Genomic DNA, 22,535 nt, shown 5'->3' on the forward strand with positions numbered 1-22,535 from the left:
TCAGGTCGCTCCCAGCACAACCGTACCAACATTGTACATACAAGATTGTGCAACCAATATGGGCTTGATGTCTGCCCACTATGTCTAGTGCCACCTCACTTCCCCCATTTTTTACATAACATATCCCAACTTTACCACCCCCCTCCCTCACCACCCTTCCCCAACTAGCAGTGCATCTCACTTCCCTCCCCGTTCGTACACTGGCGAGCCTCCTTAACTCGGCCCGCTCGCGTCTCAGGCCCAACAGGGGCCGACGCGCAGTACAACCTCCAAACAAACCATTGCAGCCACAGTGGGGTGCGCCACTATCGCATAGCCGACTACTAAGTGGACGTAGTATCGCCACTACTCATTGTACACTATGGCGATTTTGAGCTTCCCTATTGTCTAATGGGAACATACAAGTTGGGTGCCAGCCTCCAAGAGTACACATGCTGACGCAAACCCTCACATTGGCCGTGCAGTGAATCAGAATCAGGGTGCTGGGTGCAAGCCATCTGGAACATGCCCCATATATCTATTAAAACATGATTGTATTGGGGTAGCAACAATGGGGCAGTACCTCAGGGCCAGTCAGTACAAAGAACATCAACCCTTCAGCCCGGAGGACAGGCTCCATCGGCCAGGGGTATTTGGAACACATGAGAGCGTGGGATAACAACTCCCCTTCTAATGGACCACCCGTCGCGAGAGGCCTCGTTCTAGCAACAATCTGGTGTATACCATCCTCCATTACCCATTAAAGCAGTCTCTATTCCCAAGTTAACAAATAAGCCACTGAATAAAAGACAGACCTGGCATATGAAATATGAACACAGGGGCTAGCGCCCGCCCCCGTTAACCAGTGGTGACCCCGCCCATGAGAGGACGGCAAGGGGGATGGTAGCATCAGCCAATCAGCCCCTGGTTGGGCAAAGGACTACGTGGGGCAGGGACCCAATATAGATATGGATGACCACAACATTAGTCATTCTCCATCAAATCATCAGCTGGATTATTCAGTGGGATATGTGCCTCTATGAATTTCACCGCTTCTTCTGGGACAGTAAAGAAATAAAGCTTATTACGGTGGGTGAATTTCAGGCAAGCGGGAAACAGCATAGCATAGTCCACCTTCCTTTCCCAAAGCATTTTCTTCACTCCATTGAATTGTCGTTGTTCCTGCTGTACCCCGGTGGAAAAATCTGGGAAGATTCTGATTACTTGGGAGTCCAGTCTGAGTTCTCCCTTTTCACGTGCCAGCCAAAGGATGTGGTCTCTGTCTCTATAACTGAGGATCTTTGCAATGATAGGCCTTGGGAAATCTCCGGGCTTTGGGCGAGGGGGAATTGCACAGGCTCAACAGCAAAGAACGGGGAGAGCTCGGGGTTATCGAGCAGGTCTTTCAGGAGGTGTTCTGTTGCAAGCTCCATGCGTCCCTTGAGCATGGTTCCAGGGACCCCCACGATGTGAATGTTGTTTCTGCGTGACCAAGATTCCAAGTCGTTGCACTTGGCTTAGACAAATTTCATGTCACGAGTGGGCGTGGCTAGTGTCCTGAAGTGCATGTACCCCGTCCTCGTTCACGCCAATCCTGGTCTCTGCTTCAGCAATCCTAGTTCCATGTTGGGCAAGTTTCGTCTTGAGGGATGCCACATTTGCATTGATGTCGTCAAGTTGTTCATGAAAGAACGCAAAGTTCTTGGCCATAGATTCCATCATGGCTGTTAAATCAGGAGGGGCGGGGGGGATTTGCCAATAGATCAGTACCCTCCTGATCCACAGGAGAACACTCCTGGTTGGGCCTGGGTGTCGCCTTTGCGTACTTATCCATGGCTCCGGTCTTGCTGGCCCCTCGAGATCTGTTGGATATGGTAGGAGCGGGTAGGTGAGTTCACTGAGTCGGCGAGTCGCCTCGCAGGTTCAGTCGGGATGCCCGACACAGCAACACCCAGATCAGGCCACAGGAAGGGGAGGACCACGATCTGAGTCCTACGGTCAGTTTGTCTGCGTGGTACGGTAGTCGCAATCAGGTCAGTAGTGTGTAGACTTTGTTCAGGGATGTGGTTCACCCGAGGAGCTCACGAGGGCTGGGCCAACAGCCTGGTGCAGGCACAAGAGGGCGGGACATGTGCGGTTGTTGCGTGAAGCACTCCGCGGTCGGCCCGATACTGAGAGGGGCGACCCTGGAACAGCAAGTTAGTACCTTCAGTGGTAGTCGTCGCAAGGAAAAGGTGATCCCAATCAGGGCCGTTTGCCGAGGAGGGAGAAACCAGTGATGCTACAGTAGCAGAAGGATCAGTGTCAGTCGCCTCTAGGAGATCGGCGCAGGGCAGGCTGGTGTTGCCCAGCACAGTGCTATGGGTTCTGGAGCGTCGAAGGATGCAGCAGGGTTAATCTCCACTTTACAGGTGTGTAAGTTAATGTGGAAGCACACCATCCATTTTCGGGGTTGGAAAAGCTGTTTCAGACGGCAGCAGCCCTGGGGCCCTATGATGGGTAAGGATGTGTAAAGTAGCTTCAATGCATGTGGCCGGCATCCTGTTAGAGTAGCCCTCGGCAGTCCGCCAGAGTGTACCAACGTGGCCACTAGTGCAGCTCCGATAGAGGCGAGGCCACTGCTTCAATATGTTATTGGGCACAACACTGGACCCGGCCGCTCCCCTGATGTGCTCGTGTAGCAGATTTAGCTGTTATGAGGCTGTCTGAAGGCGCTTCCCTCCACAGGGGTGTAGGTAGTAGCCACCCCAGCTCAGATGTGTGTATTAGACCCTCTGTGACCAGTTCTCCACACCCCTCGGGGAACCGCAAGGTCCTGGAGTCACACCGCTGCCTCCAGATCTCTGCACTTACTTATGTCCGTTAATTAGCCCCTTGCACTATGTTCAGTTCCGACCATCCAAGATGCAGCGTGTCAGTGCGGGGGCCCCCCGCTCCTCCATAAAGATCTTCTTGCCCTCGTATCCCCGTCAGCAGCAGCAGGGGGGGAGGACACCAACAGTGGAAGCGCTGTACAGGGCCAGGCTCTCTGCGCCAATCCAGCATCAAGGTGCAGGCGCCCGGGCGGATGGGGTGCTCCCGCGCGAGCCCCCGGCGTAGTATGGGTGTCAGCGGCGGGCAGCCTCCCCAAGGCCCTCTGTTGGGGAGATGCCACCGGGACGTGCTGTCCAGGTGACACAGGGGCTGTCAGGTGCCTCACCGGTCCCCTGGTACAGCTGCAGCTCAGGTAAAGTCCTGCAGGGCGGCGCAGCGAGGCGGCCCTCGCCCGGGCGGAGGCAGGAGGTCTCTCTCGGCCGCCTAACAGGCACAGACAGGGCCAGCCTCCAGGCCGTAGTGCGGACTCCCGTGCAAGGGCCCCAGCAGCGGACGTCCCCCGCAAGCCCGAAGAATAGCGGGAGTGCCTGCGGCCCCGGTCAGGGCTATAGTGATGTCAAGACGGGGCTCTTGCATCCAATACGGCCAGTCTGTATTATCCTTGCGATAGGGTGCGCAGCTGGGTCAGCTCTTCCCATGGCGTGCAGACCTGGGCAGCCGCTGCATTTGCCGCCGCTCCACGCACCGTAGCAGCTAAATTCTTCGCAATGGAGCGGGCAATGTGCACGAAATCCGAATGAGGAACATCTCCTGGCTGACGGCACAGTGCTACAAGTTCTGCACCTCTCTGGAGAGAGCTGGGGGATCAGGTACCACACTGCTTCCTGATGTAGAACATTGTGGTGGTGTTGTCCGTGAAGCTCCTCACCATACTGCCCTTCACAAATGAAAGGAATGACTTGAGGGCCCAGAACACTACCGCAGCTCCAGGATATTGATGTGGAGATTATTCTCCTCTGACAGCCACAGACCACTGGCATGCAGACGTCTGGTGTGTGCTCACTAGCCCTCCAGGGATGCGTCCGTGGTGACCGCCTCCGAGTACGGGGGGGTGGTTTGTATTTTGAAACCCTGTGCCCCAGGCGATGTTGGAGCATACGCCCCACCAGCCCCATCCCCTTATCGCCCGACGAAATTCCTTGTTGAGAGGGATCTTGTCTGCAAAGCTTCCGAACACTTGTATCCATCAGGCGTCCAGGAACTCTTGAAGAGGTCGCATCCGTAACCTGCAGAGCCGGATAAGGTAGATGCAAGATGACATCATGCCGAGCAGCGACTTGATGGCCCGCACCGTGGCAGTTTTCAGTGACAACAGCCATTACACCTTACCCAGTACGCCAGCTACCCTCTCCTCCGATATCGACGCTAGGCAGGAGACAGTGTTGAGCCTGGCTCCCAGGAACAGTCCCGTTCTGTGATGGTGTCAAGCAGGACTTTGCATAATTGACGGAGAACCCCAGATCTGTCAGCAGCTGGACGGCCCTCTCTGTGTGTTCGACAGCTACTTCCCTTGACTTTGCCCGGATGAGCCAGTCGTCAAGGAATGGATACACGTGTAGCCCTCGTAGATGTAGATGGGCCGCCACTGGTGTCAGGTACTTCGTAAACACCCTGGGTGCAGACTTTAGGCTGACCGGGAGGGCCTTGAATTCATAGCGTCTTCCCTAAACTACGAAGTGTAGGAACCTTCGATGCTTCCTGTGAATGGGGACGTGGAAGTATGCATCCTCCAGATCCAGGAACGTCAAGACATCTCCTTCCTCCAGTTGGCCGAGCACGTGCTGCAACGTGACCATCCTCAATTTTTGGGACTGGAGGTACTTTTTGAGACGCTGACACTCTTGAATGGGCCTCCAGCACCTGGGCGTCTTTTTGACTAAGAAGTATCTGGAGTAGACACCGGAGCACCGGAGTAGTCTTGGAACTAGCTCTATCGCCCCTTTCTTAGCATGGCCCATACCGCCTCTAGGAGCTGAGGGATGTGCTGCTCCTGCCGGCTCACTGGAGGGATCCACAGACACATTTACTGAAACTCCAGGGTATGTCCATGGGTGAGATCGCCCAGCACCCATCTGTCAGTGGAGATCCTCTTCCACTCGCTGACAAATCCCACCAGCTAGCCTCCCACCAGGGTGCATGGGTGGGGGCTTGACATCCCAGCCGCTTAAGTCCTGCTTAGGTGTCTGCGTTCCGCCTTGGGGGCGAAAACAGCACTGACCACCTCCACCAAGCCTTGGAACGGCCTCTGTAGGCCTCCTGGGTTGTGGACCGGGAGGGATGATGGTATGAAGAGGAGCCTCCACACAAACCCTTCATCGATCTGCCGGACTTGCCGGAGGTGCGAAAGGACTAGCAGTGCTGCTGGAGTGCGCCCAGGGCACGAGCCGTATCCGTATCAGTCTTCATGTCCTGCAAGGACTCGTCGACTGACTTCTATTATCGAAGGGCATGTCCAGTACTCTTGTTTGGACCTCCTGGCAGAAAGTGGTGGCCTTCAGCTAGCCTCGACGACTGAGGCAGACACTGTTCTTCATCCGTCGGAAACCTGTCTCTGAGATGTCCAGGGCCACCGTGATGGCATGTTCGACGCCACTTCACCTTCCTGGAGTAGGGAGATTGCCTACACCCGCTTGTCGTCAGGTAGCAACTCCAAAATCAGGCCCAGCTTGTACCACAGCTCCCTGTTGTACCGGGCCAGGATCGCCAGTGCATTGGCCACCTTGACAGTCAATGCCACGGAGTAGATGACCCTTCTCCCCATGGAGTCAAACTTCTTCCACTCACTGTCCAGAGGGATGGAGGACAATGAAGAGGGGTTAGCCGATCTCTTCCTTGCAGCCACCAACACCACCGAGTCCGGCAGCGGCTGCGACTGTAGGCCCTTGGGTGCGGACGCTGGCACCCTGTACTTTTTCTCCAGCCTATCCTGCTTGGCCGGATTCTTCAATAGGGCCAGGCCTTCTTCTCCAACGTCATCCAGGAGGGGCACCGCCATGATGGTCTTCCTTTTGGCCTCGCACCTCTGGTAAAGGAAACCTTCCTTTTTTGTCTTCTCAGGTGCCAGCTGGAAGGGCTTGGACGCCCTGGCGACCATGGCATGAAATGACCCCACCTCATCTGGCGGTATGCCTTCGGCTGCAGCGATCCGCCCGCTGTCTCACAATGTCATCGTCCCAGTGTCCGGGTACCTCGGGGGGGGTGAGGGGGGTGGTACACGGCGCGGGCATGGAGTCTGAAGCAGAGGTGTTGAATGTTTTCTCTTTTTCACCAGAGGTTGATCCGGGGCAACCGGGTTTGGCACTACCGGTGCCAGTGCCTGCGGCATCCTCTTGTGGATTTCCAACACCAACGTGTTTAGGGTCGAATCCATATAGTGCCACTTTATATTCCACCCCTCCAACCATGAGACCTTCAACCTGGAGGTCCCCCCCTAATTATTTGTGCAAGAGGTTCTAAGGAAAGGGCAAATAAAATCAGCGAGAGAGGGCAGCCCTGTCTCGTGACCCTCCTTAAGTCAAACCAACGGGAGTAATCGCCATTAACGGCCACAGGTGCTCTGGGGTAAGCGTACACTGCCATCACGCCCCTCCTAAACCTGGACCCTGAGCCAGCTTTGCCCAGAACCTCGTCCAGAAAGCCCCATTCCACCCTGTCAAATGCTTTCTCAGCATCCACCGAGGAAGCGTACACTGCCATCACGCCCCTCCTAAACCTGGACCCTGAGCCAGCTTTGCCCAGAACCTCGTCCAGAAAGCCCCATTCCACCCTGTCAAATGCTTTCTCAGTGTCCACCGAGAGAATGGCCGGGTCACCCCCCATCTCCAGAACCTCATGAATCAAGTGCAAGATTTTCTGCATCGTGTCTGCCCCCTGTCGTCCCATTATAAAGCCTACTTGATCTGAGTGTATTAGATGGGGCATGTATGTTTCCAGTCTGGCCGCCAATACCCGCATATAGATCTTGGCGTCTATGTTCAGAAGCGAAATGGGGCGGTAAGACCCACACCTTCTGGGGTCTCTACCCTCCTTATGAATCACCACTATTAAAGCACGGGAGACTGATTCCGAGGCTTCCCCAGTCTACAGAATATCATTGAAGAGTTCTACCATGAAAGGGAGGAGAGGTGAGATAAATGACTTAAAAAAGCCTGCTGTGTACCAGTCTTCCCCCGGGGCCTTCCCCAGCGGTAACCTCAACACCGCCCTCTTGATTTCTTCAGCCGTTATAGGGCCATCCACTACTGCAACCTCCTCCCGAGACAGTCTCGGCATCTGTGTTTCGGCTAAGTATGACGATATGGCTCCCCTGCCCGGGTTGGCCTCGGATTTGTATAGTCTCTCATAAAATGTTGCAAATTCTTCTTGGATCCCCATCTTTTCCAGGTCTCGTAACCCCTTCCCTCTCCTCTATGGCCGCCACCCATCTCTCGGATCGCTGTCCCCGTAGTCTGGCCGCCAGCAATGTTCCTTCTCGTAAAACCTTTGTTTGAGGAACTGTAATTTCCTCACTATTTTCCTCACTATTCCTCACTCTTCCCTTTTCTTCCTCGCCTCCTGAACTCTATCCTCCCTCCCTTCAGTGGCATCCCTCGTCCTTCTGTCGAGATGAGCAATCTCCTCCCTCATCCTGTACTCAATTAAGGTCCGCTGCCTTTTTTTCCTTGCCTGCCTCCCACACCGTCTTCCTTGGGACCTCAACCGTATAGTTTATTTTGACATATTGCCCAATTTCTTCAGACATTTCCGCTTGGAACACCGGCTCTTTCCACAGCGACTCATTGCAACTCCACTTTTACCCCTTGTGCGGTAGACCACACCTATTTAGTTCCACCGTTACCATATCATGGTCTGACCATGTGATCGGGGAAATCTCTGATCCCTGCGTCACATCCCACAGCCCTCTTGAGACATGTAAGTAGTCGATTCTAGTGACGGTACCATGTGCAGCTGAGTAGAAGGTATACCCTTTCTCGTTCGGGTGATGGTGCTGCCATTCGTCCCTGTGCTTAACATCTCCAAGATCTCTGTGCACCCCCTCCCAGGTGGGTCCTGTGTCCCTGCACCTCCCACTTACCTGTCCAGCTTAATGTCAGCCCAAAAATTGAAGTCACCTCCCAAGATTATATGGTCGGAAGCCTCAAGCATCATTTTCGGGAGCATTTTCAACAGGAACCGCAGCTGGCCTTGGTTGGGGCAGTAAACTGTTGCAAACGTAAAAAACACTGCCTGTACATTCCCCACGACCAGGAGGGCCCTACCTTCTACATCTGTCCAGATTCAGCCCCTTCCTGATGAGAATCCCCGTCTTCATCAAGGGTCCAGAGCCCCAGTATGTTTGACCCACTACCCCACCCGGGACCCTCCGTTCCTTCCCTTTGGCATATTTGGTCTCCTGAAGGAACAACACATCTAGGCCCACTCTACGGAACTCCCTGGCTACTAAAGACCTTTTCGTGGGTGAATTCATCCCCTTGATGTTTAACATCCCTACTCGAAGATGGCCACCCCTTGCGTGCGCGTCAGGAATATCCCCCGTTTGATTGCCCATTTCTATATTTTCTGTGCTAGCCTGGACAAATTTGGAGAATGTGTGCCCCCCTGCTTGTTGATATAGCACATTGCAGTGGTGCAGTCTGTGAGAATTGGTACCAACTGATTTGTCGTCAGGTGCGCTTCGAAGGCTTGAATACTGCTAGAAGCTCCAGCAAGTTGATGTGGTTTTGTGCTGTGATTTGAGTCCACAGACCATGTGCTGTGAGAACAAGGTGATGGGCCCCCCCCACCCGGAGAGTGATGCATCTGTTGTAACTACCGCTTGCACCGCCGGGTCGTGGAAGGGTTTTTCCTTCAACAGATTCTCCCTTGTCCACCAGCGTAGAGCTTGTACTAGTATTGGCGAAACAACCACTAGATCGTCCCACTGACCGCTTGCCTGAGACCACTGTTTCGCCAACCGCTCATGCATTGGGTACATGTGCAATCGTGCGTGTGGGACCAGGTAAATGCAAGATGCCATCATGCCTAGCAAACGCATAGCTTTGCATACGCTTTTCTGTTGACCAGCTTGATACTGAGGTATTTGCAGCAGTATGTTTTGTATTCTTTCCTTCGATGGAAAGACTAACCCTTCCTCCTAAGAACTGTTTGGTGGGGTTTGGTACAAGGCTTGACTTTTTCTTTTTTATCGAGAAGCCTAATTGGAAAAGAAGCTTGATCGTTCTTTGGGTATTTTGCTTGCAAATTTGGAGTGTCCCCCCGTGATCAGCCAGTCGCCAGGTAGGGGTACACTGGGATTGCCTCCCTGTGCAGATGCCTTGGTGAATACCCTTGGAGCGGATGCTATGCCAAAGGGTAGCACCTTGAATTGGTAGTGCTGGTTTGCTATCTTGAAACGCAAGACTTTTCTGTGCGCTGGGAACATTGAAATATGAAAATAGGCATCTTTCATATCCAAGGTTGCCATGCAGTCATCTTGCTTTAGCAGTGGGATTACTTTCTGTAGCGTTGTCATGCACAATTTTTGTGGCTTGACATAGGTGTTTGCAGGGCGCAGATCTAATACAGGGCGCATTGTTAGATCTTTTTTGTGCACAAGGGAGTACGTTGAATAGATACCCTCATTTACCTGGTTTGCCGGGACGATTTCGACGGCATCCTTTAACAGCAGCTCTTCCACCTCTTCCAGACGTATGCGCTATTCCTCCTTTGTGGTGGTTCTTTGTCGCAGGGGATGGTAGGAGTGTCTTTGTAGCAGCTCTATGCAATAACTGCCCACCACGGTAGAAAGCACCCAATTGTCTGAGGTGATTCCCTCCCATGCGTGGGTGAAGTGTGTTATGCGTCGTTGTAGTGGAGTGACATGAGAGGGGACCTGAAGTGAGTGGTCATTGCTTTGGGGGTGTGGATCCACCTTGAAGAGGAGGATCTGTCCCTGCCGCGAGATCTTCGCTGGCGCCTCTGGAAGCCTTGTGAGGATTGGCCTTGTGTTGAACACCAGGATGAACCCTGACTCTGGTGGTATCCAGATCCCCTTTGAGAATTTTGTCTCCTGAAGCGACGAGAATTATATCCGCACCTTTGACCGAAGAGTTTGTTGGCGTTCTGGCCCAGTGACTTTAGAGTGTCATACTCTTCTTTTGCACTTTTCAGTGCATTCTCTACTGCCTTGCAGAATCGATCGGCATGTTTTGAAGAGCTGCTTGTGTTTCCAGCTTTAAGCCTGATTGGCGCAGCCATGCGTGGCGCTTGATAAGAGTGCCTTCTGCAATAATTCTCCCCGCGTTATCAGCTGCATCTAAGTTGTTCTTCAGAATGCAGTTGGTGACCGCTTTCCCTTCTGACACAGCGAGGTAGAGTTGGGATTTCAATGGCTCTGGGGCCGAGGCCATTAATGTGGCTATTTAGTCCCACTTGTGGCAGTGGTAGCTTGGCAGCATGGTGGTATTTGTTTGCAATCCTCGCATGATATGCTGCCGAGGTGGCAACTTTCCAACCGAAAGTGTATATTTGTTTGCTTTCCTTGTCGGGGGGTGCCTCTGATGATGCGAGAGGTGTTCCCGCCCTTTTCCTAGTGGTGGTAACGACTAATGAGTCTGGTTTTAATTGACCTGATGTAGAGGAGGTCTGAGGGGGCTGGACTGAAAATGTTTTCAATGCAGAGGTTTACTGCCCGCGTTAAGTTAGGGGTTACCAAAGATGGTTGAATTCGCCTTTGCACGAATTGTAATAAGGGGATGATGTGGTTGCTGCCTTCTTTTCTTCCAATATGTCTTCGACAAAATCTTTGTCTACTTGTTGATCTTGTGTTTTCTATCTGGTAGTGTTCAGCTGCCTTTAGGAGCATGTCAGTGAACTGGATCTGGTCATCTACCGGTGAGTCTGCCACCGGCGGGTCTGTATGGTCTGGCGACGGGGTGACGTAAACGTCTTCCTCGTTGTTATCATAATAGTTGTCCACCTCCCCTATGTCTCCCTGATCCTCTGAATATGCTCCAGTCTCCTGGAATCTTTGGTTGGGGTCATACTGTTCAAGCTGGCCTGAGTCCTGTAGCCGGGTGGCTGCTTGTAGGTTGTCTGCCCATGCTCCTTTTGCAGGGGTTGTGACTGTTGCCCCACTAGATAGTGGTGTGTTCTGGGGGTTTTCTAGACCTGGAGTGTTGCTGTCAAAAAAATTGGCCAGAAATAACATGCGCCTCATGACCAAGTCTATATCTTCAGCAGACCATTGTGAGGAACTTGGGATAGATGATGTGGGAGGTGGCTCAGTTATAGGCTGCCAATTGTGCCTCATAGCCTCTGTTATTGTTCCCTCCCCCTGGGTAACGGTCTCCTTTTCTCTAGAGGATTTGTGGGTCTTCGAAGTGTGGGGTTTCGAAGTCTGCCGCTTCAAAAGTGTTTCTGGGACATGTTTTTTTAACAAGATGGGATCATTTCAATATCTGATGGGATTTTGCCGATTTCGATGTATCCGTCGACTGTCGGGTCCTATCCTATTTCGTCGTGTGTCGACTGTTGCTTATCAGCGTGTGAACGGGCCGGTATCGAGTCTTTCAACGGTTGGTTTTCGACAGTAGTTTTGGGCACCGCGCCCAAGCCTGCTTTTTCTTTCAACTTCGGGGGTCTATCATGAGGCGATCACGATTACCCAGAGGACAGTGAACTGGTGGACCTTCCCCTTGACGCTGTGTGTGGCCTTGTAGTCGGTGTTGACGTCGATTTATGGCCTTGGGTTGTGTGCTTGCTTGCCTGTGCTGGTGCTGCCAGGTGTCGTACCCGTAACAGAGCTGCCGGCCTGTCTGGCGGGGTCGGGGGCTTGCACATGGGAATCCGATAGATCCCTTTCGCCGTCACTGAAGACTGTTAGGGAGAATTCTCAGAAATGTGCTAATTCCCTCCACCTTCGAGATCCCCAGCAACTTTGCTGGATTTTGAGGACTTGATTTTTTTTAACCTGGAGAGAGCGAGACTCTTTTTCCCCACTCTCTCATGTATTTTAATGTGAATTTTTTCCTCGGTTTCTTTTGGTTGCGGAGTAGGCATCATCTTTTACATTTTGTCACACAGCACCTTCAGTGCAGTGACACAGGGAAGTCTTTCAGATTTCCCAAAGGTTTAAATACCTTCTCTTGGATAAACTACTGTTTCCAAGAGCAGAAAGTGAAATTGACTTTACTTACCATTGTAACTTTCTAGACCCAGCACACGCTATCTTACAATAGAGTGGTGGAGGGGTTACCTAGTATCCCCTTTGTCTAGTTTCTCATGTAACATGTTTTATGTTACCCATTTCTCATTGAATGGCTGGTGGCAGTGGTTTCGTTTAAACTACCATGGTATGCATTTACCGTGGGCTGCGTTCACAGCTACAGTAAAACACCCACGGGAGCCATCTTTGTCCAACTGGCGCCCGGTCTTCTTTTTTCGCCATTTCTTAGTGGAAAAGTCCTTCTTGAGATTTACTCTGCACGCCAAACCAGGTTTGTTCTCTTTGGTCATTTTGCCTTTGGCGGGATTCACAAGAGAAACCCGCCTCTGGCTCCAGAGTGTCTGGGGTAGGCAGGAAGTGAGGGAGGTGCCCAAAGCCCAAAACTCCCTGTGCTTAGTCTCCTAGGAGACCCAAATGCACTCTTTGGTGATTGGCAAGCTGTCTGTCCGGCAAGGACAGCCACCCTGCTGGGTGATTGACAGCTAGGCTGGAATTAATGGGAGAGAACTGAATAAAAGGCGAGTCCTTTGGCTTGCAAGGCAGAGTCGACCACTGGACGAAGGAACCGAAGAAGAACTTGAAGAGGACACCTGCTGCAACTCCTGGACCATTGGTTTGCCCGGTGAAGCCCTGCTGCAGTGCCGAAATGCCAAGTTCGCATCGACAGAGAAGCCCCTGCACGGACGACTTCTTCCCTGGAGTTGGTGGGACCAATCAACTCCAAAGTAAGCCACCTAGACATCCATCTCAGAGCTGGTTGAATTTCCACAGAGTTGCTGCTGGAAACCGTATAGCCAGGGAGAGGAACACCAGATTGTGTGCGTTGCTTTTAACCTGGCCTAAAGCTTTTGGAAGATCCTGCAGACTCCCAAGAAGTAGTACTGACCAAGCCCGAGCCCCCTCAACAGAGTGCGGGACCCCAGAAGCAAGGAAAGACCATCTCGACAGCCAAGAACCGCTATTTGTGGGAGACGCGAGGAGCTGAAACACTGAACAGCCACTGAAAGTGAAGTTTGCCGGTTGCGAGTTTTGACGGTCCCAGTGCATAGCAGGAGTCCCCCGACGTCCTCCCTCTCGTCCCCACGACTGAGGCCCAGGAACCGTGAGACCTGCAGAGACGCCCAGGAACAGAAATCTGCTGCATCTTTTCTTCATCTTTAAAGGTACTGTAAACATTCTGTTAATGTAGAGTGCGTGCCTACTTCTGCAACTCACAAGTCTAATCAGCTTGTGGCCCTACATTTGATTCTTCTTTTCATCAAAGACTCCTAAGAACTAGTGCAAAGACTTTTCCATTTACTTACCAGAAGTGCTTCATCCTATACAAGACCTTTGCCCGTTGACTTTGGCTTAGCCTATTGAACTGAATGAATCTTCTAGGAAAATATAAAAGTACTTATGTGCTTAAGAATATTTGTGGTCTCTTAATAACCTTTGCATTTAACCATCTTTTAAGAGTATTCTAAATGCCAACAGTAAGATATTAAGGTCCCAAGCACCCTAGTTATTGAAGTCACCTGTGGGTGTAGGTTGTGTCTGTGGGCCTTCCCAAAAGGGTCTTTACTGATTTAGAAACTCAGAGTGCACAGTACAGAAGTATATTTGTGCGTTACTATTCTATTGCTCCCTTCTGAAGGCTTTATAACTGACTGATAAATAAATTAATAATTGTTTATGCAAGAAACCTTGAGTGTAAGTTTATTTGAATACCTGTAACTGTGAATATTTGTGTAACTCCACTACAGCTCACATATACCCCTCTTGAGATCAGCCTGGCTGCTCAACACGCTACCAAATCTGTCTAGTACAAGCTTATACCAAAGGTTGGGTTGCCGATACCTGTAGTCAGAGTTGTGTGCAGTGGTCTCAGAGGGTACTGCATACAACCTTTGCCTAACAAAGACGCCGATGCTGCCGTCACTGGAAGCACCTTCCACGTCCATGGCGGCTTCGGCCTGCATGGCGTGGTGGGCCCATGGCTTGTTATTGCGGTCCTTTAATGTTTTGGGTTTAAAGAGCCTGCAGGCTTTACAGTGGCCCTTGTTGTGGTCCCTCGAAAGAGAGATTGAACACCTGGTGCGAGTCCTTCAAGGCAAATTTTAAAAGGTGTATTTTCCATTTCAAATTTGAAAGGCAGCTTGGCGAGTAAAGTGGGAAGAAGGGGTAATATGCATTCTCTTATTTCAAGATATCAACCATCCCCCACTCTCCCTACTGTGAGGGCCGAGGCCCGGTGTGGCCTTCCGAGGCTGTGTGGAAGTTTGTTGAGGCAAGTTCTGCAGCCGACGAAGGAAGTCCTCGATACTGTTGCAGAAGTTGTTGTAAGGAACGGCTAAGACAGGACAGAGAGTAATTCGCTCTAATTTTTGTTATAATAAATGGCGTTAGCCTGAAAGAAACTCCACTTTCAGTGTTCGACAATGATGGCGGAAAAAACAATCTGAAGCACCTCAATGCATGAAGGACCATGGGTACAGTGAATGTCACACTAGGGATAGTATTACTGGCAAGCCCTGTCGACGTCCCTTTTCGAGTTTCGAAAACAACTGTAATACTCGCAGCTTCCACTAGATGTCGGCCTATGCATAGCATGTTATCCAAGCAGATTCCACAAGCCTCAGAAATATATATATATTATATATATATATATACATACATACACAGAATCCAGGAGAAACCTTTGTGTGCTTGTGTTGCTTATATGCTTGATCATTAAAAAGATGTGAACTATTGCAGCAACCCACTTGTATTCACTTCAACATATAGAAGAAAATTACGAAAAACCATAGGAGGTTTCAAGTTATTTCTTAAAAGTGAGTGCAAAAACAAAAAACAGACACAAAGCAATGTCTAATGTCTGCAACAATAAATACAATTATGTGGGGTTTTATAAATGTTGCATATTGTTACAGTGGACTCATACAAGACTGAGCTGTAGTTTATGAGCCATGTGCAAGCTTTTGGATGTTCCCAGTTTCCTTCTCATTACCTTGCATGTCTGAAGGCACCTGGTAAGACGTGTGGTATTCTGGGGAAGAGAGGTTGGATAAGTAGTCACTGCCAATGGTTGCCATTGAAGGACTCCGAAGAACAGATGATGGGTGATCAACACTTAAAAGCCTAAAAGGAAATATCAAATGAAATGATAAGGCAGAGAAACATGAAACATTCCAGCTAGTTAGTGCAGTACACACATGTCTTTAAAGTAAGGAGAGCCCAGGGGAATCACTGCCTTAAGGGGATAAACACTCACTGTGGTCCATTCAGAATTTACACAATTCACACTTTTACTTTCACCGATAGGTGCCTTGAATGTAAACAACTGAAGCCTAAAGTCACTTGTCCGTTGATGGGGCCATCGATCCGCAAATGTCACTTCAGCCTTTGTTCCAACCAACCACAGTGCTTTAATCTATAGGAATCTATTTTGAAACAAATGCATAGAGTTTGCAGGCACTAGATACAATTGGGCATAACACACAGGATAGCTAGTCTGACCCACCCTGTGCATGTTTTTAACCCAAACATCACTAACATTAATTCCTGCCATTACTTATGCAACTCCTACATTGGTCAGCTGTTCTCCTATTCTGTGCTTATTTGATTAGATAGAATATCATTCCAACTCGTTTACACTATGCAAGCCAAGCACCTACTGTTAGGAGGGTTTTCGAAACAAACACGGGTGTGGGGCTTAGAGGGACACAGTTTTAGTGGACCCACTGGGTTTCAACAGACAGACCAAATGAACTGGAAGACGTGACTGAGCAGTAAGGCTTAATTTTAGGATGGGTGATGTAAGGGTGTAGAAAGAGGAAACTGACATGCAGGTGGCAGTGATTGCTTTAGACTTATTTAGTTTATAAAAATTAAAGATAAACCCAACTTTCCCTAACTTGAATAGGGGATTCCCTACCTCAACTAAAAGACCAAGGGTGCTGTCAGAATTTCTGTGTAAATCAATAGTCTACCGTTCTGTCAAAGCCCTACTTTTGTCCCTTACACTTAATACCAAACTAAAAATAAAGTAGACCTTCTTGGTTCAGAAGAATAACTCCCTTCTTCTGGGCTGTGGGTAGAAGTTAAGTTGCCAAGTGGAGGCTTCTTCTTAGGGGAATGGCTCCCTTCCCCTGGTCAAAACACAAAGGCAAAGTTCAAGCAGTTCTCCTTGGCAGATACAAAGCATACAGAGTGATCAGCAGGGAACACAGCAGGGCAAGTGTTCAGGCAGTTGGCACACAGCGCTCTCTAGGGCCCACCCATAGAGTGCCGGGTTGTTAGGGAGAATTCTCAAAAATGTGCTCATTCCCTTCTACCTTAGAGACCCCCAGATCTTTTGCTGGACTTTAGGACTTTTAATTTTTATCCTGGAGAGAGGAAGACCTTTTTCCCACTCTCACATGTATTTTTCTTTGATTTGAACACTGTTTCTTTTCGTTTTGTAGTCTGACAAACTCCATAACATCATCTTTTTACATTGTGACACGCAGGACCTTCAGTGCAGTGGCACAGGGAAGTCTTTCACATTTCCAAAAGGTTTAAATACCTTCCCTTGGTTAAACTACTGTTTCAAAGAGCAGTAAAGTGAAATTGGCTTTACTTACCTTTTGTAACTTTGTAGACCCAGCGCACATTAGCTACATAGAGTGCTGGAGGGGTTACTTAGTATCCCCTTTGTCTACTTTCTCATGTAACATTTTTATGTTACCCGTTCTACAATTAATGGCTGGTAGCAGTGGTTTTCTTTTTTCTACCATTGTGTGTTTTTACTGCGGGCTGCGTTCGCAGCTGCAGTATAGCAACCATGGGTGCCCATTTTGTAAAAATGGCCCCATTCTTGTTTTTTCAACATTTCTTGTTGTAAAGGTCCTTCTTGAGATTTACTCGGCGTGCCAAACCAGGTTTGGTTCCTTTGTTCGTTTTGTCTTTGGCGGGGTTCACTGGTGTAGCCCGCCTCGGGCTCCAGCGTGTCTGGCAGGGCAGGAAGCGAGGGAAACTCCCTGTGCCAAGTATCCTTGGTTAGAGGAATGCACCCAAAGGTGATTGGCCAGCTGGTTGTCCGTGGAGGACAGCCACCCTGCTGTGTGGGTGACAGCTAAAGTCTGCAAATGAATGGGATAGACTTGCATAAAAGGTGAGGTCTTTTGCAAGGAAGGCAGAGTCAACCACTGGACGAAGGAATCCGAAGAAGAACTTGGAAGAGAAGCTTGCTGCCACTCCTAGACTGTTGGTTTGCCCGGTGAAGCCCTCCCGCAGTGCCGAAGCTCTCAATTTGCCTCGACTAGAGAAGCCCTGAAAAGGAAGACTTCTCCCCTTGGGTTGGTGGGACCAATCAACCCCAAGACAAACTCATCTGGAAATCCTCTCTTTGCTGACTGTACCTCATTTGCTGCTGCAGGAAACGAGCGCCAGGGGACACGTACACCAGAATCGAGTGCATAGTTTTTAACCCAGACCAGATCTCCAGGAAGATCCTCCGGACTCCCTCGAAACAGGGCTGACCAAGCTTGAGCCACCTCAACAGAGTGCTGGACCCCAGAAGCAAGGAAAGACCACAAGGTGTCCAAGAACCACAGTGGTGCAATTCACGAGAAGCTGAAACTGTGAAGTGCCGCTGATCTGAACTTTGAGAACTGCTGCCGCCGACTTTCGAATCGTAGTGCAGGAGTACCCAGACATCCTCCCTCTTGTCACCACGACTGAGGCCCAGGAACAAAAGGATCTGCCATACTAAAACAGGAACAGATGCGAGCTGGAACCAATTTCTTCAGACCTAAAATACTGTGAATTAAGGGGTACTTACCTCTTTGTTGTGTAGCTTGCTTGCTCTCAGTTGAGACTTGTAGCCTTTTGCATAGTTGCTTGCAGCTTTGCCCATCACAAGACTCCCAGCTTGTGGCCCAACAGCAATTTCTTTTCCTACAAAACTCTAACATTGTGCAAGGCTTTTTACTTACCTTCAAGAAGTGCCTCAGCTTCCCTAGACTTTGCTCAATTGACATTGGCTAGCCTGGCTCCCTGAAGACTCTTCTATCCTCGGACTGTGTTTGGATCTGTCCCTCCAAGTCCAAATCATACATTCTTTACTTGTATAGCTGGGAAAGGGTAAATCTACATTGCATTGAGGGGTTCAAGTGCTTACCTGTTTGAGAAACTTGTTAACCATTGTTTCCTTCCCTAACCTTTTCCTTTCGACACCAAACTCAGTATTGCTCTAAATGTACCAGTGATATATCAATGTCCACAGTGTTTTTGTTATTGAAGTCACCTCAGGGTGTAGGAAGTGTCTGTGTGCCATCCCAAAAGGGTATCTACTGATTTAGTGAAACTGAGAGTGTGTATGTTGAAGTAGATTTGTTACATATTTGCTCCCTTCTAAAGAAGGCTTATTCAAACTGACTTAAATTAATACATATTATTTAATCAAGAAACCTTGAGTGTAAGTGTTATTTGGACACTTGTCACTTTGAAACTATGTTGAAACCCTACAGCTCACATTGGCCCCTCTTGAGATAAGCCTGGCTGCTCAGTCACTCTACCAACTTGTGTAGTACAGACTTCTACCAAAGGTTGGGTTAACTATTGCAAAGTGGACAGGGCTGGTGCAGTCTCCCACAGGGTACTGCATACAATATTGCCTAAGGGTACAGCATACAATCTCGCCTAACACTGGTATATAGCATATCATTGGCAAACACAAATATATTATAAAACTTTCACAATAGGGGGAGGGAGGTGTTCCTTGGCACGATACTGCAGACATTTGGCAAGAACTGTGTTGTATTATGGCAGGGTTTCTGGCATGTCCGGCGTGCTGTGTGAAGAGGGAGGTGACATGGAGGGTCTGAGGCCTAACTGTTTGGGAGAACCTAATGTAGCATAGCATTGCATAACATAGCATTACAATCGTGCCACATCACTATCTTCTAACACTTTGTTATCAGAAAGTCTTTACTACTTTTGTTACTAGGAGAATGGCTCCCTGGTGTCTTGGTTTAACAGTTTAACACAATCACAGGGGAGGACTACCTTCCCCTGGTCTCTGTTCACTTGGTTGCACAATTCAACATCACCAAGAGGAATGGCTCCACAAACACACAGTTCTCAAATGTTAGAAGGGTCCTCGACCATGGCTTCTCTTTTTTTATTGGACTCGCTTGGCATCCCTCTCTACCAGGTACTGCGACGAGGAAGATGACTCATGCTATTTTCTGATTTTGGGTGTCAGGCCCTGGTTTCTATCTCCCTTCAGTCTGACCCACTTTGTTTACTCTCCTGCCAAGTAGGACAGTGAGGAAGATGCCTCACTTCATGATTTGCGTCCCAGACCCCTCTCTGGTGGTCAGTGGTTTTCGTTAGCCCACTGGGCTGAGAGGAAGCGTTCCTCTGATGCAAGACCCTCTCGCCGCCTGCCTCCCGTCCACTACCTGGCATCCCAAACTTGCTCATACCTGCCACTGGGATCAAGTAGCACTCCAGTTCTTCCTGTGATCGGGCATCTTGATGGCAGCCCCGGCGTCCCTTCTCCCTCAGTCCGTCAGCTTCTTGGGTCTGCACTCTGCTTCGCGGTCTTGACGTCATTACCAGACCGTCTGAGCAACCTGGTCACGCTCTGACTACTACAAAGTTCATTAGGACTGGCGTGAGGTTGCTTCCTACTAAACTTCTCTGGAATTCCATGGCTACTTGCCTGAGTTTGTCGCTCTGCTTGGTTCTTCTCCAGATGTGATTCTTAACTCCTGGGTTTGTCGTGGGCTGAAGACAATTATTACTTTTTCTGTTTCCATTTTATTGCGCAGACTCAACCTTGGCGCAACGTTAACACTTGTATTTGTAGTGGTCATGCCGGTCCTTAATTCTCCTACTGGCCGACTTGTCCCCAGTACTGGGGGCTCAGGCAAACCCTCAGGGCTCTTAAGGATCTTCTCTGTCCTGCTACAATTGGTTATGTCAATCTCACATTGTCAGGGAAAATTCTCATGTCTCTGATAATTCCCTTCGACTTTAGAGACCTCCCCGCCCCCCCACTCTTTTGCTGAACTTTAGGACTTGTTCATTTTAACCCTGGAGTAAGAGACATTTTTCTCGCTCTCTCATGCGTTTACCCCGATTTTGATTATGTGTTTCCACTGTTTTTGGAGTCTGACAAACTCCATGGCCATCCACTTTTTGTATAGTGACACACAGTGCCTTCAGTGCAGTGTCACAGAGAAACCCTTTAGATTTCTCATAAGGTTTAAATACCTTTTCTTGTTACCAAGAATAGTAAAGTGAAATTGACTTTACTTACCTTTTCACTATGTAGGTCCAGCACACCCCATCTTATGTGGAGTGCTGGGGTGTTACCTAGTAGCCCCTTATCCTACATTCTCATGTAACATTTTTTATGTTACCCTTCCTACTTTAGATGGCTGGTGGCAGTGGTCTATTTTTCCTACCATTGTGCTTCTCTACTGTTGGCTGCACCCTCAGCTGCAGTACAGCACCCGTGGGTGACCAATTTCTCAAAATGGCCAGACTTCTTTTTTTGTCATTTTCTGTTTGTGAGGTCATTTTTGGGTTTTACAGATTTGGGCACTTTGTTTGTCTTGCCTTTGGCAGGCTTCAGTGTGTCTGGAAGGACAGGATGTGAGGGAGGGTCCCAAAATTCCCCTGTCCTTTGTCTCTAGGAATGCCTGAATGCAAACAGTCCTGATTGGCTGGCTGTCCTTTTAGGACAGCCACGCTGCTCTGTGATTGACAGCCTAGGCTGTGCATGAATGGGAGAAACCTGCTTAAAAGGCAACGGTTTTGGGACTAGAGGCAGAGTCGGCCACTGGGAGAAACACCCGACGAAGAAACCGTGAACAAAGCTTGATGCATCCTCCGGGAGCTTTGAATTGCCCGGTGAAGCCTGGATGCTGTGCTGAAACTCCTTTTTCAATTCGACAGAGAAGCACTGGAAGGGAAGACTTCTTCCCTTAGGTTAGTGGGACCAACTAACCTGAGACAAACTACACTGGATCATCTTGCCTGACTGGCTGTACTTCTTCGCTGCTGCAAGAACCGAGTGCCAGGGGTCGAGAAATCCGTAGTCGAGTGCAACGTCTGAAATCCGACTGGAAGCTCCAGGAGTCTCCTAAGGACCCTCCAGAAGCAGGACGACCAGTGTTCGAGCCCCCTCACCAGAGAGCAGGACCCAAGGAGTGAAGGAAGCCCAACCGGTATCCGAGATCCGTGACAGTGCCGTTTACCAAACGCTGTAACCGCGAAGTGCTGCTGAACCAAAAAGAGCCCGTAGCTGCAGACAACCTTTCAAGTACCGCCGCAGTAGCCCTACAGACGTCCTCCCTCTTGTCCCCACGACTGAGGCTGATGTACACAGGGTCTGCACCGCTGTAGCAAGACATAATCAAGCTGGACCACTCTTCTTCAAACCAAAGGTATTGTTTAGACTTGGGGTACTTACCTCATTGTCTTGTAGCTGTGCTCTTCTCAGTTGGGAATTGCAGTGGCTCACTTTCCAACTCTGTTTTTCACAGGCTTAACAGTGTGTGATCCTACAAGTGATTTTTCTACAAACTCTCTAGCTTTGTGCAAGACTTATCTAGGAAGTGTTCGTGAAATGAGGTTGGAGCTTGTAGGAACTGTGGACCTCTGCACTAGGTTGTGAGTCTGTGTTGGTGCTTGTTTTCAGGTAGACTGGTTATCTGCAGCAGCCTGTATATGGGTTTCCAACTGGACAGAGCTCCTGCAGTCCAAGTTTTAAGTATATTTTTTTTGCTGGGATTGGAACCCTTTTGTACGTTGGCGCTGGATCGGGTGATAACCCGTTGTCAAATGACAAAACGTTAGTTTCTTCTTCAATGAATATTGGACACCTTTTGTGGTTTGAGTTGGTCACAAATGTTCCTTGGTTAGCATTGGTTGTCACTTGTGTGACATGCATCCTAATGGGTACGTTGTTCACAATGCAAGCCATGAAGCTACATGCTTAGGATTTTTAAGTGCTGACAGTCTCTCTCGTGGAGACTTCGCCGCATTAAATTGCATTCGAGCGCATTTGATTTCACGGCCTGCTTCGTTAATGGCCACTCGGCGCCAAAACGAGGCAGCATATCACGTTGCTTAGCAACGTTTGTTTATTTGCATCAGTCCACATAAGCCGGCAGGCGGAAGCCGGCACAGGCCCTTCCGGTGAAGGCCCAAGGGTAAAAGCCCTGTTTTGCGCCTGTCTGCGCACTGATGCTCGGCCTACCACTCTGCCTAAGGACTTTCAAAGGTAGGCCCACTTGAAACTATTCTGCTCTCACTATAGCACGTCTAAAAGCACGCCCCATGCCTCTCACTGCAGACTTGCAATTCACCCACAGATCTGAACTAACTCCTCCCTAAGACCAATTCCATGCAACTGAACTACTTATTGCCTCCTAATGTGCTCTACCATCCACTGGCACCGAGTCCATCATACTGTACATGCCGCCTATTTTTTTCTTTT

The 22,535-nt window shown here is 49.6% G+C and overlaps 1 protein-coding gene across 2 annotated transcripts in view; it reads right to left on the bottom strand.

The window, feature by feature from the left end:
• PIAS3 (protein inhibitor of activated STAT 3) overlaps positions 1-22,535 on the bottom strand; it is a 588,108-nt gene that overhangs the window by 12,258 nt on the left and 553,315 nt on the right. For both annotated transcript variants that reach the window (XM_069652797.1, XM_069652796.1), the window contains one exon: positions 15,048-15,178. In XM_069652797.1, the coding sequence (XP_069508898.1) occupies positions 15,048-15,178 (131 nt within the window). The remainder of the gene's footprint in view (positions 1-15,047; positions 15,179-22,535) is intronic.

Source organism: Ambystoma mexicanum, chromosome 1p (assembly GCF_040938575.1).
Source record: "Ambystoma mexicanum isolate Mex_15411 chromosome 1p, UKY_AmexF1_1, whole genome shotgun sequence".
Lineage (NCBI taxonomy): Eukaryota > Metazoa > Chordata > Amphibia > Caudata > Ambystomatidae > Ambystoma > Ambystoma mexicanum.